The sequence below is a fragment of the Megascapheus bottae genome, chromosome 13 (genome assembly GCF_031878675.1).
Source record: "Megascapheus bottae isolate mThoBot1 chromosome 13, mThoBot2.hap1, whole genome shotgun sequence".
Taxonomy (NCBI): Eukaryota; Metazoa; Chordata; class Mammalia; order Rodentia; family Geomyidae; genus Megascapheus; species Megascapheus bottae.
In genome coordinates, this window is record NC_143521.1 from 60,174,075 (window position 1) to 60,199,218 (window position 25,144).

Below are 25,144 nucleotides of genomic sequence, written 5' to 3' on the forward strand. Positions count from 1 at the left end.
TGGTCAGAGACTAGGGGCGGGGCGGCCTCACATGGAGGGGCGTGGTCAGAGGGGGCGGGGAGGGCCTCACGTGGATGGGCGTGCTCAAAATGAGGGGGCGGGTCTCACGCGCAGAGGCCGTGGTCAGAGGTGAGGGGGCGGGGCGGGCCTAAGGATTAGGAGGCGTGGTCAGAGGCGAGGGGCGGTGCGGACCTCACGTAGATGGGCGTGGTCAGAGGGGGCGGTGCGGGCCCCACGAGGAGGGGGAGTGGTCAGAGGCGAGGGGGCGGGGGGCCTCACGTGGAGGGGCGTGGTCAGAACGAGGGGGCGGACCTCACTCGCTTGGGGCGTGGTCAGAGGCGAGGGGGCGGGGCGTGCCTCCCGAGGAGTGGGAGGACAGGTGGCCCGGCCCAGGGCTCCTTGGCTCTGCTGGCTTCCGGGGGCAGCAGGTTTCGTTTAATAGAGGATTAGCAGAGCTAGACAAAACGGTCATTAATTGCTGGGCCGCCCCTCCCCCTCAAAACTCCACAGACCTGGATGGCTAAGTGGTGGCTGCTCTTCAGTTCATGTCCCTCGGGGAGGGTAGAACCAGGTGACGGCAGAGCCTGCCAGGCTCACCTGGAGCTGGTCATCTGTGTGGGGGGGGGGCCTGGGGGGGAGGGCACATCCCATCCTGACGTGTAAGACTGCAGGAAGCACCTGCTTGAGAAGAAGGCCACTCCATTGCAAACGCCGGTTAGCCTGAGTGATGTGGAAGGAATGGACACAGGTATGAAATCACTGTTTATTGGCTGTGATTCCATCTGGAGAGAAGAATGCGAGGCCCCCCCACATGCAGGAGGAGGCACAGGCTCAAGGACAGACAGACAGGTAACGCCACGGCCTGTGCTAAGTGCCGCATGCGCTGGGAACAAGATGCAGAGTTAACACAAGAAAACACCCCGTCTTACTTGGAGCCAGCTCTCCAACAGGAGGAAACAGGCATTGAAAAAAGACACAGGCCTGGAGGCGCAGAGGGCAGCGCGGGGCGAGCGGGGTGGGAGAGACACACGCACGTGCGCCTGGCATGCTTCATCTCTTTGGACTGAGGGTGTTTGTGGATAGTATTGCAGTCTAATTGTTATGGCTTCTCTAAAGAGCTATGTAAGGTCATGAAGGTCAATGCCAAGCCACGCCCCTGGCCCACCACTCGTGGGCACAAAGCAGTTTTGATGGGACAGAAAGGGTTGGGAGACAGTGGACGGCCTTTCTGTCTGGGTAAAACTCAACAAATACAGAAGACCTCATTTACCTGAGATTCAACATATTATGATGCAAATTAAACAAGACTGGAGGTGAGCCAAAGACTGGAGACAGAGTGTTAGGTGGCCCGAAATCCTACTGCTAGCTAAGCACAGCTCTCCCCACCCTCCCCGCATTCTTTCAGAGGGAGATGGGCAAGGAAGAACCTGGAGGACAGTCAGACTCCCGGGCCCCTCATTTTCTCCACCCTTCCTAGGGCCTAGGGTTCTCAGGCCTCTCTTTGAAAGTGGGTGTTCAGAGGGAGCTTGCAGGGATCCCTGAGGAACCACAGGGTCCCCGTGGAGAGGGAGGTTAGAGAAAGCATCATGGGGAAGGTGTGCAGAAAAACTGGAGGTATGTGCCTAGAACGCTCCCACAAGCCTATGCTTTGTTTCCCCTGGTTGAGACTGGATACATCTGGCTGGCATTTCACAGCCAAACCTGTGGGACAAGGAGCAAAGGAAGGAGAGAACAACAGAAAGTGACAGACGGCTGGACAAATGTCAAGGGCTGCAGATGGAAGTCAGGGGTGGGGACGCAGGCAGGCAGGCTGAGTGCAGTCCAGCTGGGCCAACAGGTCCGGAAACCCTGGTGCCAGGCACCAGGGAGGGCTCAAGGCCTGGGCCAGCTGTGGGGTGGCATGCAGGCACCTGCTACCTCCCCCGGAGCCCACCCCAGCCACACAACCGCTCAGCTCTGACTATGGCTGTGCTCCTGAGTTTGGGCCCCTATAGGCACCCACAGACACAGGGACGGCTTGCCCAGGGGCAGCCCTTTTGGGGCCTGGCCTTGAGCGGGCTGAGTGGGCAGATATGTGAGGACAGGATGGAAGTCTGACCACCTTGGGCTGGGAGTAGAGGGGCGATGCCCAGCCTGGCCACATAATGCAAGGGCCTAAGAGTCGTGCCCTGGATGGCAGTGACTCGAGGGGCAGGCGGAGGCCCCAGGGCGGGCCCTGGGGCACAGGAAGGACAGACCTAGGACTATGGCTTATTTTGGCGTAAGGGTTGCTGCATCTGCTCCCGACATCCCTTGGGGGGCTCCGCGGGGGTCTGTACAGGGGGGGCGGTGGGGCAGGGTCTCGGGCTCCTGGCCGCTGACGGGACTGGCATTACTTCTTGAACATGTCCTGCAGCGGCCCAGGCAGGTACTTGATGACTGTGTCCAGGATGCTCTCCTCCTCCTCCTCAGGTTCATCCCCACAGCCTGGCGGGATGGCCTTCTTGGGTCGGGTCAGACTGCCCTCTGAGTTGGCCTCCATGGCTGCCTGGGCCTCCGCCTCTCGCTCCTCCTTCTTCTTGATGCCGTACTGCAAGGAGAGGGTGTTCAGATGGCAGCTGTGCACAGCCCAAGTCCAGCCCCACAGCCCCTAGATCCCTGGGGGCTGAAGCCTTCCTGCCCTAGGGGACATCGCCAGCCCACGCCTGGATCTGGTGTAGAGGATCCTCGGGGCTTGGGCTTCTCTTGAGAGCTGCCTGAGGTCGTGAGGGCCCCACCCTCTGACCCAAGCCAGTGCCTTGGTCCTTAGAACCCTGGCTCTTCCAACAGTCCCTTCCCTGCAGACCTGCATCCTGGGAATCTGGAGGTGTATGTCTGAGAACTCAAATCTAATACTTGTTTATACTGGTCAAGAGGGAACACCCTTGAACAAAAAGATAAGGAAGAGCTGGACAGACAGGCAGAGGGGCAGTGGTATCGTGACAGACAGAAAGAGGGGCAGTGGTATCGGGACAGACAGACAGAGGAGCAGTGGTCTCAGGGGCCCTTCACTCTGTGATGGCAGATGCCTGTCCCCTGCTTCTTGGCCCTTGACCTGGGCTCATACCCCTCACCCAGCCAAGGCTACTTGGCTACTCTGCAGCCCCAAGCAGTCAGTAAAGCCTGGACAAATGTCACTTGTGCCACTTGGTATCAAACACACTGATCCCCTTCCCTATCCTCCATTTCTCATTCTTATTTTCCTGTTAGGATATGTAGGTAGGTAGGTAGGTAAGTAGGTAGGTAGGTACAGAGAAATAGAGAGAGGTACATAGATAGATAGACAGATGATAGATACATAGAAGATTAGATAGATAGATGATTAGAACAAGTATCAAAATGTCATAACTCAAAAGTTAAAACCAGGAAGCAAACTGAAAAAGCACATAAACCCTCCCCCTACACCACACTGCCTTTTTAATGTTAAATTACAAGATTAGGTGATTTTGGAGGGACTATCTACCTTTGCCTTCTTTCAAACCTTAAACATCTGGGAATTCTGACTGATTAGGTAAAGAAGAGCCAAAGGGCTCTCACCTATAATCCTAGCTGCTCAAGAGGCTGAGATCTGATGACAGTGGGTTGAAGCCTGCGTAGAAAGTCAGTGAGACTCTATTTCCAAAGAAAACCATAAATGGAACTGTGGAACAAGTGGTAGAACACTAACCTTGAACAATAATGCTCATGGACAACACCCAGGCCTGAGTCCAAGCCAAGGACTGGCACACAAAAAAGTGTGTGCGGGGAGCAGACGGGGGCTTTTTCTGCCCAGGCTGTCTTTGAACTTTGATCCTCAGATCTTAGTTTCCTGAGTTGCTAGGATACAGGTGTGAGCCACCAGCGCCTTGCTATTATTTGAGCCTCTAACTCCCATTTCTTGCATGGGGGAAAAGGAAATGTTTCTCTCTTTCCATTTCCTTCTTAATTTATGTTATACTAAAATAAATCCCCACTAAAACTTTAGCCTTGTGAAATCTCTCTTTTGTTGTGTGGAAACTAAGAGGTTGAGGGAATCCCTCCATTTTTCAGTGACATGTTCCTTGTCTTTGGACTATGGGTGGTCTTAGGGTCATGTTTATTCTGCCAGGGGATGCCAGCCAAGGTCCACCCCGGAGCAGGGCTCTCTTATGGTGTGGCTGGTTCTGGTTCCAACCTCTGAACTTTACCAAGACTAAATATCCATCACGCCAGGTGGCTGTTCCCAAGGATAGGACCCCCGAAGGGCGTACCCTAGGTAGCTAGACACTGGTCTAGGCCAAGGCCAGGTGTGAGGATGGGGTCTGAAGTACAGGGGACTACAGAAGACCTGAGCACACTGTTGAGAACAGTCCATGGTGTTAATGGCAAGACCCAGTACTGGGGCCCCCAGCTGCTGCTGCCCCTGTCACCGTCAACGTAAGGTCAGGCAGGCTCTGAGCAAGCATAAAGGGATACGGAGGAAGTCGCTGGGTGGGTGCCCACCAACTCCAGGCAGGGCCTCTTGTCCTCCCCAAGTGGAAAGTCTGACTCAACTACCCACAGAGAGTGGCTGGGGTCGAATGCGTATTAAGCAGTACATATGCAAGTCTAGACACACTAAGAGGTGGTGCCCATCCACCAATACCCACCTTGTCTCTGATGCCCTGTCGCATGACCTCACGCTCTGCCTCCATCTTGGCATACTTGGCCTTGCGTTCCTCTTCCTCCTGCCTCAATGCTTCCTGCCGCTCCTCCTCCTTCTTGGCAGCATCAGGGTCCTTCTCTTCATCACCCCCGAGCATCTTCCCCATGTCCTTGGTGGCCCCTGTGAGCAGAAAAGCAGAGGTGAGAGCTGTACCTAGGGCTCCCAAACTCTCCTGCCAGCTCTGGCATCCACTGCTGTTGAGGAAGTATTCAGGATGCTGGTTGATAGGAGGTGGCTGTGTGGCCATGGTGTGTGTGTGTGTGCGTGTGCGTGTGTGTGCGTGTGTGTGTGTGTGTGCGCGCGCGCGCGCGCGTGCGTGTGTGTGTGTGTGTGTGTGTGTGTGTGTGTGTGTGTGTGCTTGCTTGCTTGCATGCTCCTGAGGAAAAAGTGTGTGCTGCTCCTGGGTCTGAGTTAGGCTAGAGAAGGTGGTGGAAGAAGGGTGCTCAGATATGCAGTCACAGATGAGAAGTAGATGGGGACAGATGCCTGGTGGACAGGGTTGCTGCTCTGATGCCTGGGACAGACGTGGATATACTGCATGGGTAACACCTGTGGCCCTGGCTGTAGGCGCCATCTGTCACCAGCACCAAGGCCCTAATTCCCACTCTGCCAGCCACCACTTTTCTCATGAGCTCCTGAGTCACTGATACCTCCCCAGACGCCCTGCGGGCTCGGCCCACAGGACCAAAGCTGTGATTAGAGCGTGAGTACCAGCCTGGGAGCCCTGCCCCAGGCGGCCTCCAGATGCTGCTCACCCAGACAGGGATCCTGCAGGCCTACAGAGCAGGGGCTCGGGGGCTGGGACTGCTTCACTGGACTTCCAGCTCACCCCTGCCACCCCGGCTGGCCGGGTGGCTGACCGCCATCCCCTCTTTTCTGCACAGCAGCTCCAAGAGATGGACGAAAGGCCAGGCCATGCCCAGGGTCAGAGGGGCCCTCTCCAGGTGACGTCAGGGCACCCTGGTCCTCTGACAGACAAGGGACTCCTGTTGCCTTCACAGGTTGTAGGCGGTGGGGAGGAGAGCAAGACTAGCTGGTCCTGGGAGGAGGACCAGGACCTAGCCAGGACCAGACAGGACCTGCTGACTCCCACAAGGAAACAGGAGCCTCCCACTCTGTTTCCAGCCACATGTGCAAACTTTTCAGTGTTTTGGGCCAATGAGTCAGGGAAAACTGGGTCATGGAGTAGCATGCTTCTTATAGTTCCCCAGATAATGAGGATGGAATCTCTCTGTCTCTGGAATGTCTGTCTCCAGCAGGTGTGGGAGGAGACAAGGACAAACCACACAATTCTGACTGGTTTTATACAACTTATATTCCCTACTAGTACAAGCTAATTCACACTAATGTAGAGAGACTTTCCTCCTCCTAGAATGAGCAGGTGACCTAAAGTGGAAGGAGCTGACCTCTGTCCCCAGTTCTTTCTGGAGGGAAGATGCATGGTGGGTAGGTCGGGCAAGAGAGCCCCAGGGACACAGCCTGCACAGCTAGGCCTGCTCCTCCATGTATCACCTAGGCCACGAGTCCCATTATGGAACCACACATAAAGCACTGTCTGGTTGCTGAGCCCTGCTCCCCGGGGCTGTAGACACAACAGTTGAGCATGGGAGGGAAGCCCTGGTGGAAGGAGGGCAATGTTCAGACAAGTGCATCACAGAGAGAAAACCTCACAGATAAAGACAGCCATGCTTCCATGACCTTCTAAGGGCCAGGAAGGGCCAGAGAGATGCATGCCAGCCTCCTATCACAACCCCAAAGGAGGCAGCAGGAGTTTCTTTTGAGGTTGCAGGGAAAGCTTACAAAGCTCAATCAAGAAAGCCATTGAGGGTTGTCATTGTCCAGAAAGACGCTGCCTAACTTATGTAACTGTAACCCCTCTGTACATAACCTTTCTAATACCAATTAAAAAGAAAAAAGAAAGAAAGCTATTGGGCTGGGAGTATGGCTTAGTGGTGGAGTACTTGCCTAGCATACCTGAAGCCCTGGGTTCCATTCCTCAGTACCACATACACAGAAAATGGCGCTGTGGCTCAAGTGGTAGAGTGCTGGCCTTGAGCAAAAGAAGCTCAGGGACAGTGCCCAGGTCTGAGTTCAAGCCCAGGACTGACAAAAAAAGAATAAAAGAAAAGAGAAAAGAAAGGAAGGAAGAAATTGAGCAATGGGAAGGTCAGGAGGATGAAAAAGGAGAGAGAGGTTAATCTCACTGTATTATAATATAAAACATGAGAAATACCACGGTGAACACCCTCTATACAATTAATGTATACTACAGAATGAAAGAAAAAGATCAAATGTCAGTCTGTATTACACCAGGACACTATTTGTTAAGATGGCTTTTGTTGTTGTTGTTGTTTTAAAGAAGAAAAAGAAGGAAACAAAGTAAGTGCTGACAAAACAAAATCATTATGGGGTAGGCTGATGGTGCAAGTGTGAGGTGGTGCGGCTGGGTCTGAGAGGGCCAGCGGCTCTTCAGACAGTCAACAGCGCCTCGCTGCCTGACCCTCTGACCTCTGGGTGTGCACACGGCCTGTGAGGGAGGAGCCTGAGCAGTGCCCGCCCATCCATGTTCACCACAGCCAAGAGGTGGAGCCCCCTGAGCCCCCACTGCCAGTGATCTGGAGACAGGATTCGCCCTTGAAGTTCTGACTGGGGACTGCATAAAGGAACCCTGAGTCAAAGAAGCCAGCTGCTGGGGACTGGTGGCTCCCTCCTATCACCTGAGCTACTCAGCAGGCTGAGATCTGAGGACTGGGATTTGAAGCCAGCCCAGGCAGGAAAGTCTGTGAGACTCAAAATAAACAAAGCTGTGGCCAAGAGGTAGAGAGCTAGCCTTGATCAGAGAAGATCAGGTCAGCGCCCAGGCCCTGCGTTCCAGCCCCAGAACTGGCACACACGTGCACACACATGCAGACACATGCATACACACCACACACACACACACACACACACACACACACACACACCAGGAATGAAGGATAAACACTGAGTCTCTTATACAAGACCACCAAAGAGCCTCAGAATGAACATGGACAGATGGACAGTGTTTCACAAAGACAGAGTTTCAGTTTGGGAGGCGGAGAACATTCTGGAAGAAGAGGTGATGGATGTGCTTAGTGGCGCTGCACTGTACACTTAAAACTCATTAAAATGGGGGCTGGGAGTGTGGCCTAGTGGTAGAGTGCCTGCCTAGAATGCACAAAGACCCGGGTTCAATTCCTTGGTACCACAAACATAGAAAAAAGCCAGAAGTGGTGCTGTGGTGCAAGTGGTAGAGAGCTATCTTTGAGGAAAAAGCCCAAGGACAGTGCTCAGGCCCTGAGCTCAAGGCCCAGGACTGGCAAAAAAGAAAAAGAAAACCCTCACTAAAATGGTAAGCTACTTTCCAGTGATGAGAAGCCACCAATGATCTCAGTGTGTTTCTCCAAGTAGACAGGAGCTGGACCTCACCCTGCAGGGGGACAGCGTGGAGGAGAAGGGACCCAGCGGAACTGCCTGCCAGGCCATGGAACTGTTACTTCTACCAGTGCAACGGTGTGCTGCAGCTTCAGTGAGCACCTCTCAGAGGTCTGGAGGTGAGCTTGTTCTAGCAGGACCCCAGTGGAGGCCCTGCAAGACCCCATACACCACATTCGTGAGCAAACTTGAACTCATACCTCCACCCTCCAAGAAAAGGATGGGTTGCAAGCTAGGGAGAACTGGGGCAGAAAAGCTACAGGTACCATTGACATTGTTGACAAGCAGCAGCCGTAGGCGAATCTTAAGGTCAATGAAGGAGAAAACCCAAGGACTTCATGCTGGGAGACAAGAAACTCAGTGAAATAAAAGTAGTGTGTATTCAAGATGATCAGTTCAATTATTCAATTATTGTATTATTCAATTATTTTATTATTAATTATTAAATTATTTCCTTAAGGAAACAACTAGTGTACATAACACAATTTGTGTTTAACTCAGTCTGATGTGAGGTGAAAGGAGAAAGTCTGAGTCTACCTGTGGAAGATGTTGGGTTTAGTTTCAGTGCTTGAAGATACATTCAAAGCTATTGGTTTGGAAAGATGCCATGATTTTAATGTGTTTAAAGAGAAAACATTTTTTGAAATGTAAAAAAAGAATGTCCTGAGTTAGGATAATCACAAAATAATAGTCCTGTTACCTTAAAACAGCAATCAAAATGATCAAATGATACATTGTATATTCTGTTCTAATATATTTGAAACCCTGAATAAAATACGTTTCCAGAAAATAAATAAGAAAGCTGAGAACCAGGAACTGGTAGCACACGCCTGTAATCCTAGCTACTCAGGAGGCTGATATCTAAGGATCCTGGCTTAAAGCAGCCCTAGCAGGGCTGCAGTACACTACTCAGAAAAGCTGGAAGTGACACTGTGACTCAAGTGGTAAAGTGCTAGCCTTAAGCAAAAAGAAGCACAGAGATAGTGCCCAGGCCCTGAGTTCAGGCCCCAGGACTGGCAAAAATTAAAAAAAAAAAAAAAAAAAAAAAAAAGCTGAGAACCACATATAAGAATTCATAGATTCATAGATGGGACCTTTCAAATAGTCACAAACAGATAGTTCTGGTACTATTTAGAACATTCTTAGAATGGAGGGGGGGAAAATCATCTCCCTTTTTGCCAAAAGTCAGGACACAGCCAGACAGGGAAAGAAAGAGCTCACTCACTGTGAGCCAGTCAAGGTGGAAGCCAGCACAAACGCTCGCCAAAAAAGGGCCTTCAGTGCCTGGTGTTCCTCAGGCAGAAAGAACTGGTACTCAGTGGCTTCTTTCAGGAAGGTTCAGCCAGTCAGCACCCCAGCATCATCATCGACCAGATGCTGTGCGTGCTGGCAGCTTCTCCTGCCTCTGTGCCCACAGCCAAGGGCAGGGCTGCCTACAGCTCTTATTCCTCCTCCAGAAAGCCCACTGGCGGGTGAGAGCTTTTTCCATCATCTTGCCTTGCTCATGAGCATGGCCTAGCAGGGGTGAGGTGGGAGTCTCCACCTGCAGTCACACGTAAGTGGTGGCAAAGGGGGACGTGCCCCGCCCCACAGAGAACCCACTGCCAGAGTAGCTGTGTGATGGCCTGGGGTGTACAGCACCTCTCATTCCTCTGCCCCTGTGCAGCCCCTTACTGCAGTGCCCAAGCCGTGATTTCAGATCAGTGTTGGCTCTGAGCTGAGCCTGGGGCTTCCGGCAGACAGAGGCCCACGGGCCTCACGGGTGGATTGCTTGCTGCAGGCTGTTGACTTGCTCTTAAACACTAGAGCACTGTGAGTTCAAGCCCCAGGATCAGCTTTAAAAAAACAAAAATGCAAAAAGACTCACTTTGGAACTGAGTGCATGCCTCACATAGGAGAGCACTTGCCTAGCAACTTGAAGGTCCTAAGTCCAAACCTCCTATGCTGCCAAAAAAAGTCTCCTTGGGTCGGGGGGTGTAGCTTAGTGGTTGAGCGCCTGACTAGCCTGTGGAAAGCCCTGGATTTCCAGCACTATAAGAAAACAAGAGTTTCAGCCATGCACTGGGAACTCACGCCTGCAATCCTAGCTGTTTATGAGGTTGAGATCTGAAGATCAACATTGAAGCCAGCCTGGGCACGGGAGTCCATGAGACTCTTCTCTCCAGTTAACTACCAAAAGCTGGAAGTGGAGTGGTGGAGTGCTAGCCTTGAGAGTAAAAAGCTCAGGCTGTGCCTAAGCCCTGAGTTCAAGCCCCAGGACCAGCACAAAAACAGTCTCCTTGAAGTCCTAGCCAAGAATGTGGGTCAGAAGACAAGAATCCAACATGAGACTGCTTCTCCTGCGACTCAGGGCATGGCTTGGAATAGGGGTCCAGGCCTGCCCACTCCTGTGTCCACATAGACACTGTTCTGGGGACATTCAGGATCCAGGACCACAGTCGTTTCTATGCTTTGGTGATCAGGGTATATATTTTCACCTTGCGCCTTAGTAAAAGACTCACAACAACAACAAAACCCACTAGAGCCCATTTCCTACTCCAATTTCGTGGGCCTCTCCTGGTCTGGGATCCACTCAGCATTGCACAGCTCACAGCACTTTCTCAGGCGCCTCGACAGTGTAAGCTAGGCACGTTGGAGCACCTGGGCAGTGGTCTCCTCAGGATCCGGCTACATGGAGTCTGTCTCCTCACCATGTCCTTCCTGAGGATTCTGGCTTTGTCTTCTGGGTGAGGTCACGGGTCAGGCACCTTCTCTATGAAGTTTCCCTTTATCCTTTCCCATGCACTGTTTTCTGAACAGAAGTATGTGTCTATAAAAAGTCTCCATGCACTTCACATGGAATTTTTCCTGGTTTATGGCTCGTTTTCTCAATTTTTTTGTCCATTTTAAAGTTGTTACTATTGAATAACAAGGGTTCTTGGTATATGTTATGGATATAAGTCTTTTGTTAAATATGTGACTTACCAAAGCTCTAGCTCAGTGTATAACGCATCTCACTTTTTCAGTCTTTAATAATTTTCTTTCATCTAAGTTGTCTTGTTCTTTCACCTCCCATTGTCACAAAGCTGTGCATAATATATATTTATTGCTCCCTTAATATCTACACAATCTGTAACAATCCCAGATCACGCATTTCTGATATTGATCATTTGCATCTTCTCTTTTTCTGATCAGTCTAGTTATATGGTTATCAATTTTATTGATATGAAAACTTGCATGTATTAGAATGACATGTTTCAAAAAGTGAAAAAGGTAAAGGAGGGTTATATGGGGGTACATTGTACAGATGTATGCAAATGTCACAATGAAACTCTCCCCTTCAACAACTAATGTATGTGAGTAAAACAGCTTTTTTAAAAAAAACAAAAAACAAAAAACAAGCCAGACTCGGTAGCTCACACCTGTAATCCTAGCTACTCAGAAGGATGAGATCTGAGGATCCCAGTTCAAAGCCAGCCAGGGCACTAAAGACCTTGAAGCTATTATCTCCAATTACCCATTAGAAAAACTAGAAGTAGTGCTGTGGCTCAAGGGGTAGCCTTGAGCTGAAGAACTCAGGGACAGCACCTAGGCCCAGAGTTCAAGCTCCACAACCCACACACATACAAAAAAAAAAACAAAAAGAAAAACACCTGTTTTTTTTCCTATTATTTTATTCTTTTCTGTTATTTTCCCCTTAGCAACTACTGCTAACATTATATTTGCTTTTAATCTTCTAACTTGTCATGTTAAAACACTAATCACTGAAGCTAATCATTGAAATATTTTTATCTTTTCTAATAATTTCAGGATTCAAATTTCCTTTAACAATTGCTTTAGTCAAATCTCACAAATTTCCATCCTATTTTCCATCTTTTAGCTTTTATCTTTATACTTAAATTTCTTTTAGGTAGCAGAGTTGAATGTTATTGTTTAATCAAGTCTGTCAATCTCTGTCTCTTTCCTTTGCTCTTCTTTTCTTTCTATAACAGTGTCTCACTTTATAACCTAGGCTGGCCTAGAACTCTTAATCGTCTTGCTTCAGCCTCCTGAGTGCTAGGATTAGAGGTGTGTGCCATAGACTAACAAATCTCTGCTTTTTAACTAAAACTTCCTAAAGATAAAGGAGAAAAGGACCCAGTCAAGGCTCCAGTCACAAGGAGAGCACATGCTACACTGTAGAACAATCACCCTTCGATACACTCTGACCCAACCCAGCAAAGTACCGATCAAGACAGGAAAAAAATACCAACTGTTTCTAAGTGGCTTGACCATATCCAGTACAAAACTCAAGAACACACTGATGAAAATGAAACTGTCCAGCACCCAAGGAGGTAAAATTTGCAGTGTCTAGCACACAGTCAAACCTTACCAGGCATAAGCAAATGGTACATGATTTCTCTCATATGTGAAAGCTAGATCTAAAATACTCTGTGGCATGATAACTTATACAGGACAACAGGCATTCACACACAGTGGGGCTAAAGGAGGACTCTCGTAGAGGAGGAACCCAAAGGCACAATGCTCTGAACATTTAAAATACTATTTTTCAAAACAAATGCTAGGAAATGGAAACATGGGTATGGGTTGCTGTTCTTATTGCTTTTTGTTTTTGCTTTGTCTTGTTTGTTCTTTTTCCTGTCTTGGGTGGGCAGGGAGCTCAGAAATGGAGAGAGGAAGGATAAACAAGTGCAGACATGATACTCAGTAGACATTATGTGGAAAACGAACTACTTATCTTATGAGCAGAGATAAGAGGGAGAAACTAAAGGATAGCAAAGGAAGGGGTGGCATTGTTAAAAAAAGAAATGTTACTTATTATCTGACTTATGAAATGGTAACCCTTTTGTACTTAATAACAATAAAATTATATTAAAAAAACTTGCCATGCCTTAAAAGAAAGGAATGAATGAATGAATGAATGAACGAATGAAAACATATCCATAATGAGGAAGCTATAGCCAAACTCTGCCATCTGATTATAGGAATACATGTGGTGAAACCCCATGAATCTCATAAAGGTAAATGTTGACTGTAGAAAGATTTAACATGCGCAGAGCACAGTCCTCACACATCATCCTAGCTACTCAGGAGACTGAGATCTGAGGATCCTGGTTCAAAGACAGACCAGGCAGGAAAGCCCATGAGACTCTTATCTCCAATGAACTACCAGAAAACCAAGAGTGGTGCTGCGACTCAAGTGTTAGAGCGCTAGCCTTGAGCTGAAGAACTCAGGGACATCGCCCAGGCCCTGAATTCAAGCCCCACAACTGACAAAAAAGCATGGAATGCCATTAACCTCTGCATCTAGGCCACAAAGACTAGAAGATAAGGAAAAACTAAAAAGTACAGGGGAAACCCAGCACTTAGGAGGCTGACGCAGAAGTGGGGTTTTTTTGGTTTGTTGTTTTAATTTCTCAACACAGAGAAATGATACACGTCTGAGGTGAGAATTTTCCAGCTGCTGTGCTGTGGTCATTACTCATGTATTTATTTAACTCAACCGACAGAGAGTACCCACAAGCATGGACATTTACCGTATCACATAAAATAGGTTTTTTCAAGTATGGGGAACCTTTGAAATTAATTATAATCCCCAAATAAAAAGGGAAATTGCCAGGGATTAGTGGTTCACATCTACAGTCCTACCTTCTCAGAAGGCTAAGATCTGAGGATTGAGGTTCAAAGCTAGCACTGACAGACAAATCCACAAAATTCTTATGTACAGTTACCCAACAAAAAGCCAGACTGGAAGTATACTTGGGCAATAGAGTGCCAGCTGTGATAAAAAAAAAAAAAGCCAAGCAAAAGAGGGACTAAAGTTCAAGCCCCTGCACGCACACACACACGCACGCACGCATACAATCACACACGATGGGAATGCTGATTCTGGCACATGCAGAGCATATGAGGTAACTGTAAGAAAATTTCCAAGCAGAATTATAGGCAAAAACTAGAGCATAACTGGGTGATTTTATGTTACGTTATGTGTATGCCAGTATCAGGCTTAAATTCAAGGCTCCTACGTTGCTAATGGAAGACACATTTCATAATTTGTCTACCAGGCTGACTTTGAGCTGTGATCCTCGCATTCAGCCTCCTCGATAGTTGTAATGACAGACATGAGCCACCCCGCACAAGCTCTAGAATATTTAAGCACAGACTGGACCACATGTGTACCTGGCTGCCTCAGGGTAGTGGGTGCCCTCGGGTGACCCTTCTGCCATGGCAGTGATGGGCGGGGCTGCTGAGGCTGTCCCTTTACTGGGTAGTGGGGCTTGACTTTTTCTTTTTGGTCCAAGACCGGGACTTGAACTCAGTACCTGATGCTTTCACTCACTGGCTACTGCTCTACCCGCTGAACATGCCTCCAACCCTGGGGGATTTGAACGCAGAGCTTGAACACTGCCCCAAGGCTGGCATTCTACCACTTCATCCACAGCTCCACTTCTGGCTTTCTTGTGGCTAACTGGGGATGAGGGTCTCGTGGACTTTCTTGCCTCGAGTGGTTTTGAGCCATGATCCTCAAATTTCATCCTCTTGTATAGCTGGGATTACATATGTGAGCCACCAGCACCCAGCTGCCTCTGTGGTTTGGGTATTGAAGTAAGTTATGTTTCTGCTCCTGCTCCTGCGGCTGAAAGCCCAGTCACACCCCTACTTCAGGTGGAGTCTTGGCCTGTCACTCCTGCTCTCAAACAGGGGAGGCACAGGAACCCATGAAGTGCTGGTAGGATTGGGCTTTCTACCTGACTTGGTCTCCTTGCTGTCTCTGGATCTGGTCAGTTACCTGTGACCTTGTCCTGAGAAGCCAACCCTAAGGGCCCAGTCTTTATCCTGGATCAGCTCCCAGCCCTACTAGCCACTTTCTGTCCAATCAAAATCCGTCCAGATTTTGTAACTAAAGAGCCAAAGACTACTTCTCCCCTAACACGTTCCCTGGTTTTGCAAACCTTCACCAGCTGGCTGGAGCATGTGCTGATTGCTCTGCTGGACACTATGGGGGATGGCCCCAAAATGAGGCCTTGGTTGCCTGTGGGCACGGTTGTCCTTGTCTGAGACATGGCGGCGGCGGGAGTGGGGGGGGGCAGGAGAGTAGAGTGTCTAATCTTGGCTTTTGGGGGAGGTAATTGGAGACAAAGGCAAGATCACAGTACCAATTCATGAACCCAAACAGAGCCAGGCTCCTTGAGGGATGACAGAGTCACCAACTTTGAGGATGAGTGTAGCCTTCTGCCCATCCTGCCATTTGCCACCTCAGTGGTATGGGTGGAGCCTCTGCCTCAGCAGGGTGCTGTCCCAGGTACCTCCTCCACTGAGGACGACCAGGGCCGTGGGGCCTAGGGAGGGCCTCTGTGCACACATCTAGCTCCACGGCAGGGACTGGCATTTCCACAGTGCATGGCCACCCTAGGAATGTCACATAGACAAAGGCCAGGAACAGCTGCAGCAACAAGGGGCAGCAGCCTCCCACACAGCCTGCTGCTTCAGCTAATAGCCTCCCACTGGCCAGTCCTTTACCTCCATGCCTTAGTCTGCACCCAGAGGTAACACCCAGCAGGACCCAAGCCCAGCTCCTAGCTCTAATATCAGAAGCTAGTCACCAGGCCGTGCTCCCAGCACCGATAGAACTAGAACTTAGTGCTCAATACCTGGTAGCCTAGCCTCAGAGCCCATCTCCCACAGAACCATGGGCTTTCTACCATGCCAAGTGGCCTGTCCTGCAAAAAAAGAAAAGAAAAGGAAGCCAGAGGTCCTGGGGCCTTTCAGAGACAGATTGGAGCTATGCTTGTACTTAGTCTATCTAAAAGGCAAGAAAAGTGCAGCTCTGCAGTGTCATCGGGTGGCCCCAACCATGCAGGACAGCAGAGGGCAGGGGAAAAGGTGAGGAGCCTCACCCTGGGGCTCAGACCAGGCTGGGGCCCCAAGAAAGGTGCTAGTAGCAAGGCCATCTTCTTTGCTTGATGCCTTTTGGACTTGGGCTGGCTTTGCCAGGCTAGTGGATGTTCAGGTTTGTACTTGCTCACTCCAAAGCTTTCATACGTTCTCTGCTCTGTTTGACCTCCTGCCCCAAATGACAGGACCCAGAGCCAGTCCCGCAGTGCATCATATTAGCAAAGGGTTCTGAGAATATTCATCACACAGGCGCTATTAAGACAAATGCTTAATCCTGACCATGATCTTCTGCCAACCAACAAGGCAGAAACTGAATGACTTCATCAGATGAAGTACATTGCAGCTGTTTTGTTCGGGTTGCAGTAGAACTGCACCCTCCTCCGCCAGGAGCATCTTCACTGAGGGAAGCCACCATCCTTCGGGGTTTGGGGAGAAAAGGTCATTTCCCTGAAGTGTCCTTCCAGCCACTGAGAGATTCGGGGCAAGAGCAGTTCTGCCAGCCAAGATGAGCAGAAGCATCTCTGAGCACACATGAGTGTTGGTATTTGCCCTGAAGTGTTTGCCGGATGCCTGTTTAAAGTGTGAGATGGGGAGGAGGACACGCTGCCTGAGGAGGGCTCATGGTCAGAGGCTCTGGAAATCACTGGAGCAGAACTTGAGGAGGATTGAGGTGCTGGGAGCTGCCCTCTCAATGCCCTGCTCATTTCTGGAATTCCATCTGCCCAACATGCCCGCCCCCCTTCCCTAATGGAAACCCTCCATGCCCTTCTACAGCAGCATCCACCAAAGAGATGAAAGGGCTGTCTCAGCTCCTCCCTTCCCCCAGCCCCACCCTGGGAATGCGATGCCAGAGCTGCAGTAGTTACTGAGACTGTGAGGAGCAAACTGAGCCTGAGACTGTGCCACGAATGACCAGGGAGCCCCATGGCACTGTCTCCAACAGCACTGCAGAGCTGCCTCGGGGTGCTCCACTGCACCCCTACCCGCTGGTTGTGCTTCCTTTGCCACAAGACTTTTGGAGCTTCCTCTCCTGCCTGCTCCTTTTCCTGCTGCTCAGCTCAGCTGCAGCTTGGCCATTCTAACCTGGAAGAGCCTGGGCCTGCCTGGCCAGCGTTCCAATGGAGCAGGAACCAGCAGGAGCCAAGGGGACCTGATAAACATTGCTGTTGGACTCAGACTAGCATGGGAAGGGTCAGCCCCCCCTCCCCCCGAGACGCTTGGTCCTGACAGGACAAAGCTATCTTTCTCAATCCCCACACACAGTTCCAGGGGTCAGGCCTGGACTCGGGATTCAGTGTAGGACACAAGCTCCAGGACCAAGCCCCTTACTGGGGTTGCCCAGGAAGAACCGGCTAGGTCAAATTTCCCATCCTGGGCTGAGTCTACAGTCTTGAAAATCTCCCACCTCTGTCCTAGCCCCAAAGGTCTCTAGGTCTTTGAAAATGCGTGCAGTGTCCCTGGCTCTCTGCTCGTCTTCAGAGCCTTCGTCTGAACTGCACTGTCCTGGGGCTCTAGGCATGCTCCCAGCACAGAGGACAGCATCACACAGAGCAGACAACAGGGAGAACAAGGCCTGACCTGGATCATTTGGGCCAAAATAGCCACTTCTGCTTAACTCAACTAAGAGCTCACAGTGAGCAAGCCACAGCTTCCCACTCTCCTCCCAGCATAAATTCAGCCCCTGGGCACTTGCCACTTCCTGCCTAAGGAGAAACAGCTTCTTTAATTTATCCCCTAGGGGCCTGAATCCTCGGTCCACGGAGACTGGCGGAGCTCCTGGCCCTCCTGGCCACTTGGCTGCAGACTGGCTTATTGATCCCAGGAGAGCTGTCACTTAGAAGTGGTTTGACTCGCACCCCCTACTTTTCTCAGTGCCTGGGACTAGCACTGGTCATTTAACCGTGAGGGTCCTGACAGGTACTAAGGCGGTCTGAGGTCTGACAAAGGTCTAGAGGACATTCTTAGCGAGAAGAATGGGTTTGCCCCCAGGGACACTATCCCCTGCCATTTGACCCAAAGGCTCTTTCCTTCCAGCCCTGCTGAACCTTGCTCAGGCAGTCTCACTCTACCAGCCCCTGGTGTTGGTTAGGCTCCACTTTATTGCAGAGTGAAAAGAAGGATGGGTGGAAGTTGGCCAAGAGCAGTAGGTCCTGAGCAGGTGCCTGTGGGTAAACAGATAACTATAAGACAGCTATGAGCTAGAGGTCAGGGCACCCAGAGAGGTGTTGAGAGACTTAGGGGGCTGCCTGGGAGTGAGGAGACACAAACCAGACAGGTCAGCAGGGACTACTACACCCTTCCAGGCCCACAGTGCAGGTATGGGGTAGCCTGAAATCACAGTGGCACAGAGTAGAGGGGCAGTGGCTAACAGATGGCTGTTCCTGCCCTGTCCTACTGCAGTGGCCTGGCCCAGATTCTCTGGGAGCCAGGCCAGGCAAGGGAGGCTCTGGGTACAAGGCTGGTGGGGTGGGGTGGGGTGGTCAGAGCTGGGACCTGCAGGCTGTGTGGGAAAGGGGGTGGAGGAGTGTATAGAGAAAGAGCTGTCCTGGTGAGGCTGATGGCAGGACTTGGTGATGGAGAGAAATGACTGAAGACTGATGAGGGGACCTGGCGCTCCAGGGCAAGTGGAGCCCCTTTCTCACACAGACCCTCACCAGAGCTCAGAGCTCTGCCCTGGACACTTATCCTCTTGGCCCCCACTGACCCAGAGCGAGCAAAGGAAGCTAGAGCACTGACCCCCACGTGAGACCTTCCTCCCCTTATGCATCACCGACCCAAGAGGGACGCACTGATACCTAACTAGACGGCACTGGAGAGAAGCCCTGCCATGCCTTATGCGATGTGGCATCCACACGAGAGCCTCCTCTCTGGGGTCCTCCCTGGAAGACATCTTCCTGCCTCCAGCATACACTTGTGACTTAGTAATAGGAGACGAGAGGCAGCCATGGCATGGTGAGAGGTCTGAGTTGGGGGCTGCTGACCCCTAACTCACATGGGGCCAGAGAAGCAGAGAGACAGGGTCAAAAGCCCACACAACGCCCACCGTCAGCTAGGTCCCAGACCCATGCCTCCCCTGTCTTGGGTTCTGAGAGGCAGCAAGGTCTAGACTTGGGTCACCTAGAGGCAATGCCCAGCAGGAGACGCCACATTGCTGAGCAGCCTGTTGGCCCGAGTCCACCAGCTGCCACCCACCAGACACAGTCACTCAATGCAGAAGAGAAGGCCCTGGGTCCTGGGTCCTCCACCAGCCACACACTCCCTCAACTGCTCAAATGGTGGAGAGCGGCCACACTGGTGAGCCAGTCTCCAGTGCCTCAGGTGGGGCCTCCTCCCAAGGCCTGCTTCCTGCTCTTTTTGCTGGGTTTCTTTGGCGCACTAGAGCCATCACTGGCCATGCTTCTCAGTTTGCTTCTAATGCCTCTCTTGCTCCGTCTCTGTCTTTGTTGCTGGCTCTGTCTCTGTTCCTCTCTGTCTTCCTATCTGTTTCTACCTCAGTGTCTGCTCTCTTTGCTGTCTCTAAGTCTTTCATTCTGTTTTTGTTTCCCTGTTCAAGCTGCCTTTGTTTTCTGCCATCTCCAGTGCATCTGAAGTATATTTCTCTTTGTTTATTTTCTCCCTTATTTCTGGGCTAGGACTCTCTCTCTCTCTCTCTCTCTCTCTCTCTCTCTCTCTCTCTCTCTCTCTCTCTCTCTCTCTCTCTTTCTCTCTGTCTCTTTCTCTCTCTGTCTGTCTCTCTGTCTCTCTCTCTCTCTCTCCTTCCCTCCCTCCCTTCCTCCCTCCCTCCCTCCCTCCCTCCCTCTCTCTCTGTCTCTGTCTCTGTCTCTCCCTCCCTCTCTCTCTCTCTCTGTCTGTCTCTCTGTCTCTGTCTCTCTCTGTCTCTGTCTCTCTGTCTATCTCTCTGTCTGTCTCTCTGTTTCTGTCTCTGTCTCTGTCTCTCTCTCTTCTTTCACTGCCCCCATACCTGGGGGTTTCTCCATATCTGGGGCCTAGGCTGTCTCTCAGGGTGTTAGGGTGTTTGTTTGCTAACATCTGTAGCTTACTTTCTCCATCCATCTCAGTCTCTGTCAAGCTCATACCCTGAGACAACAAAGGTGATGCCCACTGATGGAGAGGAGCTTGAAGCTCAAGGTCGGGGTGGGGGAGCAGTGGGGTGTCACATACACCAATCCCACTGGGCAGCATTGGACCCTCACTCCTGTCAAAAGCAAATATGAAGTGGATGGGGCCCTGCTCAGTCAGAGGCCAGCGTGTGGCTACAGAATAGCAGTCCTGTCTCCTGACCACCACCACCCCCCCCCCGCGCCCCTAGCCCGTGGCTCTCACAGCACCCCATGAAGTCTACCCATAGCTACCACAGGAAAAGCTTTGGGCTGACATGGAACAAAGAGAGAGTTCAAGCTGGCAATTACCCAGCTAATTTCAGCCATGTAGACAGCCAAATCAGATACTTCAGTGTCCTTAAAAGCCCACCTCGGGGCCTGAATTAGCCACCTCATTAATTATCTGTAGCATCCTGGGACTCACTGGGTGCTACACGGGTTCTTCCCGATGCAGGGTGCTGGCTAGATCCTGAATCACACCCAGTGATGTAATCGTTAGTTAGCCCTGGCCTGAGCCTAGCCTTGGCATGGACTCTCAGGGACACACCCTGGGTGTACCTTCCATCTCACCGGAGTGGAGGACCAGACAGCTTCTGGCAGGATCCCAGCAGTGCCCCTCCAGCCCCCCACCCTGTCCCTGTGGCCCCAATCCACTTTCTCTAGATGAATTGCTCCCCACCTTCTCTGTCCCCCCTCCTATGTGGCAGTAAGGCATCCTGCCACATCAGGTCCTGCTAGGGCTGCCAATGACTCTCAGATGGCAGACTCTCCTCGAAGAGGCTCTGGAGCTGCACCAGGGGGACTGGACTGCTTAGGGTGGGTAGCTCTCAGCAGTCCTGCCCAAAGGTCTCCAGATAACCCATGACCCTACTGAGTCGCACCTGTGCCAATGTGCCAGTAGACCCCTCAACCCACTGCCCTACTACCTTCTGACCAGGGACTCTGCCAGTGTCGCCTTCCTGCCTCCAGTCCTGGGCACAGCTTCTGGCTAGGGTATGGCCTTGGGCCAAACAGGAACAAGGCTCACTTTCCAATGGCAGCCACCAGGACTGACTGCCCTCTCCCCCCACCCCAAAAAAGAAGGGACCTAGGCTACACAGTTTTCTTTTCTGGTTCTGTGTCAAGCAGCCATGGCTCCCTGTGGACAGCACTGTCCTCTACATGGTGAAACCCATGTGACTCTGACCAGACATTACAGCTGGCTCTGTCCCCACTCCCCTCTTAGGATCTGGGCTTGGCTACACTGAGTATAGTCCCCAACCTCCCTGGGGACATCTACCCTCCCTGATGGGAACTGCAGGCTACTCAGTTCCAATTTGCCCGAATACAGAGGGTAGGCTCTGCCAAGATATGACAAGGGTGTCAGGGCCATCTCACCCCTGGTATCCTGACCCTCCTGTCCTCAACCGAAGGCTGGCACGAGGGATGCAGGTATGTCTGTACAGGTTGTGTGTGAGTCTGGAGGTGCTGTGCTACTTATGCATCTGGTGCCACTGCCGTGGGTAGAACTGTCCTGGGTGGTCCAGCTCCATGCCCCCCACCCTGCCCACTCCATCTCCTACCTCCTAGGGCTTGCTTCATTACGAACTCCATGGTGATGGCTTGATTCCTCAGAAGTCACTCCAGGCTCCAATCTCACATTCAAGGAGGGCCAGAGTCCTTGGCGTGGGGAGAACACGTGGTCACCTGTGCCCCAACCAGCCCTGCTGTCCTCCCAGGGCCTTGTAGCCACACTCCTTGATGTAAGGTGCACCTGGAAGGGTGTGCCAACCTTCAGACCAGGATGGCTGGTCCCAAGACCCCAGCCAGACTGACTCCTCAGTCCTAGGGTTCCAAAGCCTGCTTTTAGCAGTTACCATGGGCAGGGGCCTGCCCACAACCCGGGGCCACCATCCAGAGGAGTCTGGTGCCCGTCTTAGCAGGGCTGGGGCAGGCCCAGGGGGCATTTGAAGGTCACTGCTCTCCGCCTAGGATCTGGCTTCTCAGTCTCCTTGGCATTCTTGGGGCCACAGGGCAGGGGTCTGAGAGCAGAGGTTTAGGGTGGGCATATCCTTGATTGCCCTCCCCAGGAAAGGCATGTCTCTTCTGGCGTGAACCCGGCTATGGCCTGGTGTAGGGGACAGACTGCAGGGGCCCCGCCTTCCAGCCAGAGGGGCGGCAGAGCACAGAGGCCAGTCTGCACTAGACACGGGGCACGGGGCATGGTGCTGGGGGAACACGCTTTCTGTTATGCCACAGGGCTGCAGCCCACCCCCACCCCCCAGCGGGTCTCTCTCTGGGAAGCCTAGGTCCTGGGGGACGGTCCCAGGATCTCTCCCTCAGGGAGCCCGAGTCCGGGGGTTTCTCCCTTAGGAGGCCAGGGTCCAGGGGTCTCTCCCTCGGGAGGCCGGGGTCCGGGGGTCTCCTTCAGGAATCCAGGGTCCAGGGGTCTCTCCCTCAGGAAGCCGGGGTCCGGGGGTCTCCCTCGGGAGGCCAGGGTCTGGGGTCTCTCCCTCGGGAGGCCAGGGTCCGGGGTCTCTCCCTCGGGAGGCCGGGGTCCGGGGTCTCTCCCTCAGGAGGTCGGGATCCGGGGTGTCCCTTGGGGGTCGGGGTCTGGGGTGGCCCTCGGGGGTCGGGTCGGAGTGTCTCTCGGGGGTCAGGTCGGGGTCTCCCTCAGGAAGCCGGGGTTTGGGGTCTCTCCCTCGGGAGGCCGGGGTCCGGGGGTCTCCATCAGGAGGCCAGGGTCCAGGGTGTCCTTCAGGGATCAGGTTGGGGTCTCCCTCAGGAGGCTGGGGTCCAGGGTGTCCCTCAGGAGGCCGGGGTCCGGGGTGTCCCTTGGGGGTCCGGTTGGGGTCTCCCTCAGGAGGCCGGGGTCCGGGGTCTCCCTCTGGGGTCGGGTCCGGGGTCTCCCTCAGGAGGCCGGGGTCCGGGGTCTCCCTCTGGGGTCGGGTCCGGGGTCTCCCTCAGGAGGCCGGGGTCCGGGTCTCCCTCGGGGTCCCGCGCCCCTCGGTGGGCCCTGCGGCCTCCCTCTGCGGAGGACGGGCGGGCTGGCGGCCGGCAGGCTTGGGGCCCCAGCCAGCGCCTTTGCCGCAAGGCTCCGGGAGGGGAGGAGGGGACCGCGGGGCCGGACGCCAACACGGGCCCAGCCCCGTCGGAGACCTCGACCTCCAGCGGACCCGGGGGGAGGACGGGCGGTGGGGGGGAGAGAAGAGGGGACGAGGGGACGGGGATGGGGGCACGGGGAGGGCCCGGGGAGGGGACGTGGAGGGGGCCCGGGGAGGGCCCGGGGAGGGGACGTGGAGGGCACGTGGAGGGGACATGGAGGGGGCACGGGGAGGGCCCGGGGAGGGGACGTGGAGGGGGCACGGGGAGGGGACGTGGAGGGGGCACGGGGAGGGGACGTGGAGGGCACGTGGAGGGGACATGGAGGGGGCACGGGGAGGGCACGGGGAGGGGACATGGAGGGGGCACGGGGAGGGCCCGGGGAGGGGACGTGGAGGGGGCACGGGGAGGGCCCGGGGAGGGCCCGGGGAGGGCACGGGGAGGGGACGTGGAGGGGGCACGGGGAGGGCACGGGGAGGGCCCGGGGAGGGCACGGGGAGGGGGACGTGGAGGGGGCACGGGGAGGGGGACATGGAGGGCGCACGTGGAGGGGGCACGGGGAGGGCCCGGGGAGGGGACGTGGAGGGGGCATGGGGAAGGGGACGTGGAGGGCCCGGGGAGGGGACGCGGAGGGTACGCGGAGGGGCCCGGGAGGGGAGGCGGAGGGGACGCGGAGGGGACGCGGAGGGGCCCGGGGAGGGGACGCGGAGGGGACGCGGAGGGGACGCGGAGGGGCCCGGGGAGGGGACGCGGAGGGCCCGGGGAGGGGACGCGGAGGGGACGCGGAGGGGCCCGGGGAGGGGACGGGGAGGGGACGTGGAGGGCACGGGGAGGGGACGGGGAGGGGACGCGGAGGGCCCGGGGAGGGGACGCGGAGGGGACGCGGAGGGGCCCGGGGAGGGGACGGGGAGGGGACGTGGAGGGGACGGGGAGAGGACGTGGAGGGGACGCGGAGGGGACGCGGAGGGGACGCGGAGGGGACGCGGAGGGGCCCGAGGAGGGGACGCGGAGGGGACGCGGAGGGGACGGGGAGGGGACGGGGAGAGGACGTGGAGGGGACGCGGAGGGGACGCGGAGGGGACGTGGAGGGGACGCGGAGGGGCCCGAGGAGGGGACGCGGAGGGGACGCGGAGGGGACGTGGAGGGCCCGGGGAGGGGACGCGGAGGGGACGGGGAGGGCGGACTCCCGCCAGGCCGCTTCAGCACCGCGCGGCTGTGGACAGCGCCGGGCCCCGCGAGCCGCGCTCGGAGCGGCCCGGAGCGGAGGGCGCGGGAGCCGAGCGGGGCCGGGGCCGGGCCGGGGCCGGGGCGGGCCGGGGCGCGGGCGCCGTTACCTTCCCGGCGGCGGTCAGTCGGCGGTCAGTCGGCGGCGGCGGCGGCGGCGCGCGGGGCTGGCGGGGTCCATGTGGCGCTCGGAGCTGCGGCGGCGGCTGAAGGGCACCGCGAGGAGGGCGCGTCAGCCGCGTGCCGCGTCACCAGGGGCGGGGCGGCGGCGGCGGCGGCGGCGGCGGCGGGCGGCGGGCGGGCGGGGGACTCCGCTGCCAGTCGCGGGCCTGGGCCGGGGGTTACGGGTGGGGGTCACGGGCGGGGTCACGGCGGGGGTCATGGGTGGAGGTCAGGCCGGGGTCATGGGTGGGGGTCAGGCCGGGGTCATGGGCGGGGGTCAGGCCGGGGTCACGGGCGGGGGTCGTGGGCAGGGGTCATGAGAGGGGTCATGGGCAGGGCTCATGGGCGGGGGTCAGGCCGGGGTCACGGGCGGGGGTCATGGGCGGGGTCATGAGAGGGGTCACGGGCGGGGGTCACGGGCGGGGGTCAGGCCGGGGTCACGGGCGGGGGTCAAGCCGGGGTCACGGGCGGGGGTCAGGCCGGGGTCACGGGCGGGGGTCAGGCCGGGGTCACGGGCGGGGGTCGTGGGCGGGGGTCTTGGACCAGCTGCCTCCGGGCCTCCAGACCC

General features: G+C 54.5%; 1 protein-coding gene across 1 annotated transcript; it reads right to left on the bottom strand.

Annotated features, from left to right (window-relative positions):
- Positions 1–749: 749 nt before the first annotated feature.
- Positions 750–24,631, bottom strand: Cplx1 (complexin 1). The gene is made up of 4 exons (XM_090343943.1): positions 24,525–24,631; positions 21,672–21,862; positions 4,626–4,801; positions 750–2,569 (listed from the first exon to the last, which is right to left on the bottom strand). The coding sequence occupies exons 2-4, from the start codon at positions 21,700–21,702 to the stop codon at positions 2,372–2,374; spliced, it is 405 nt and encodes a 134-aa protein (XP_090200069.1). The 5' UTR covers positions 21,703–21,862; positions 24,525–24,631; the 3' UTR covers positions 750–2,371.
- Positions 24,632–25,144: the final 513 nt, after the last annotated feature.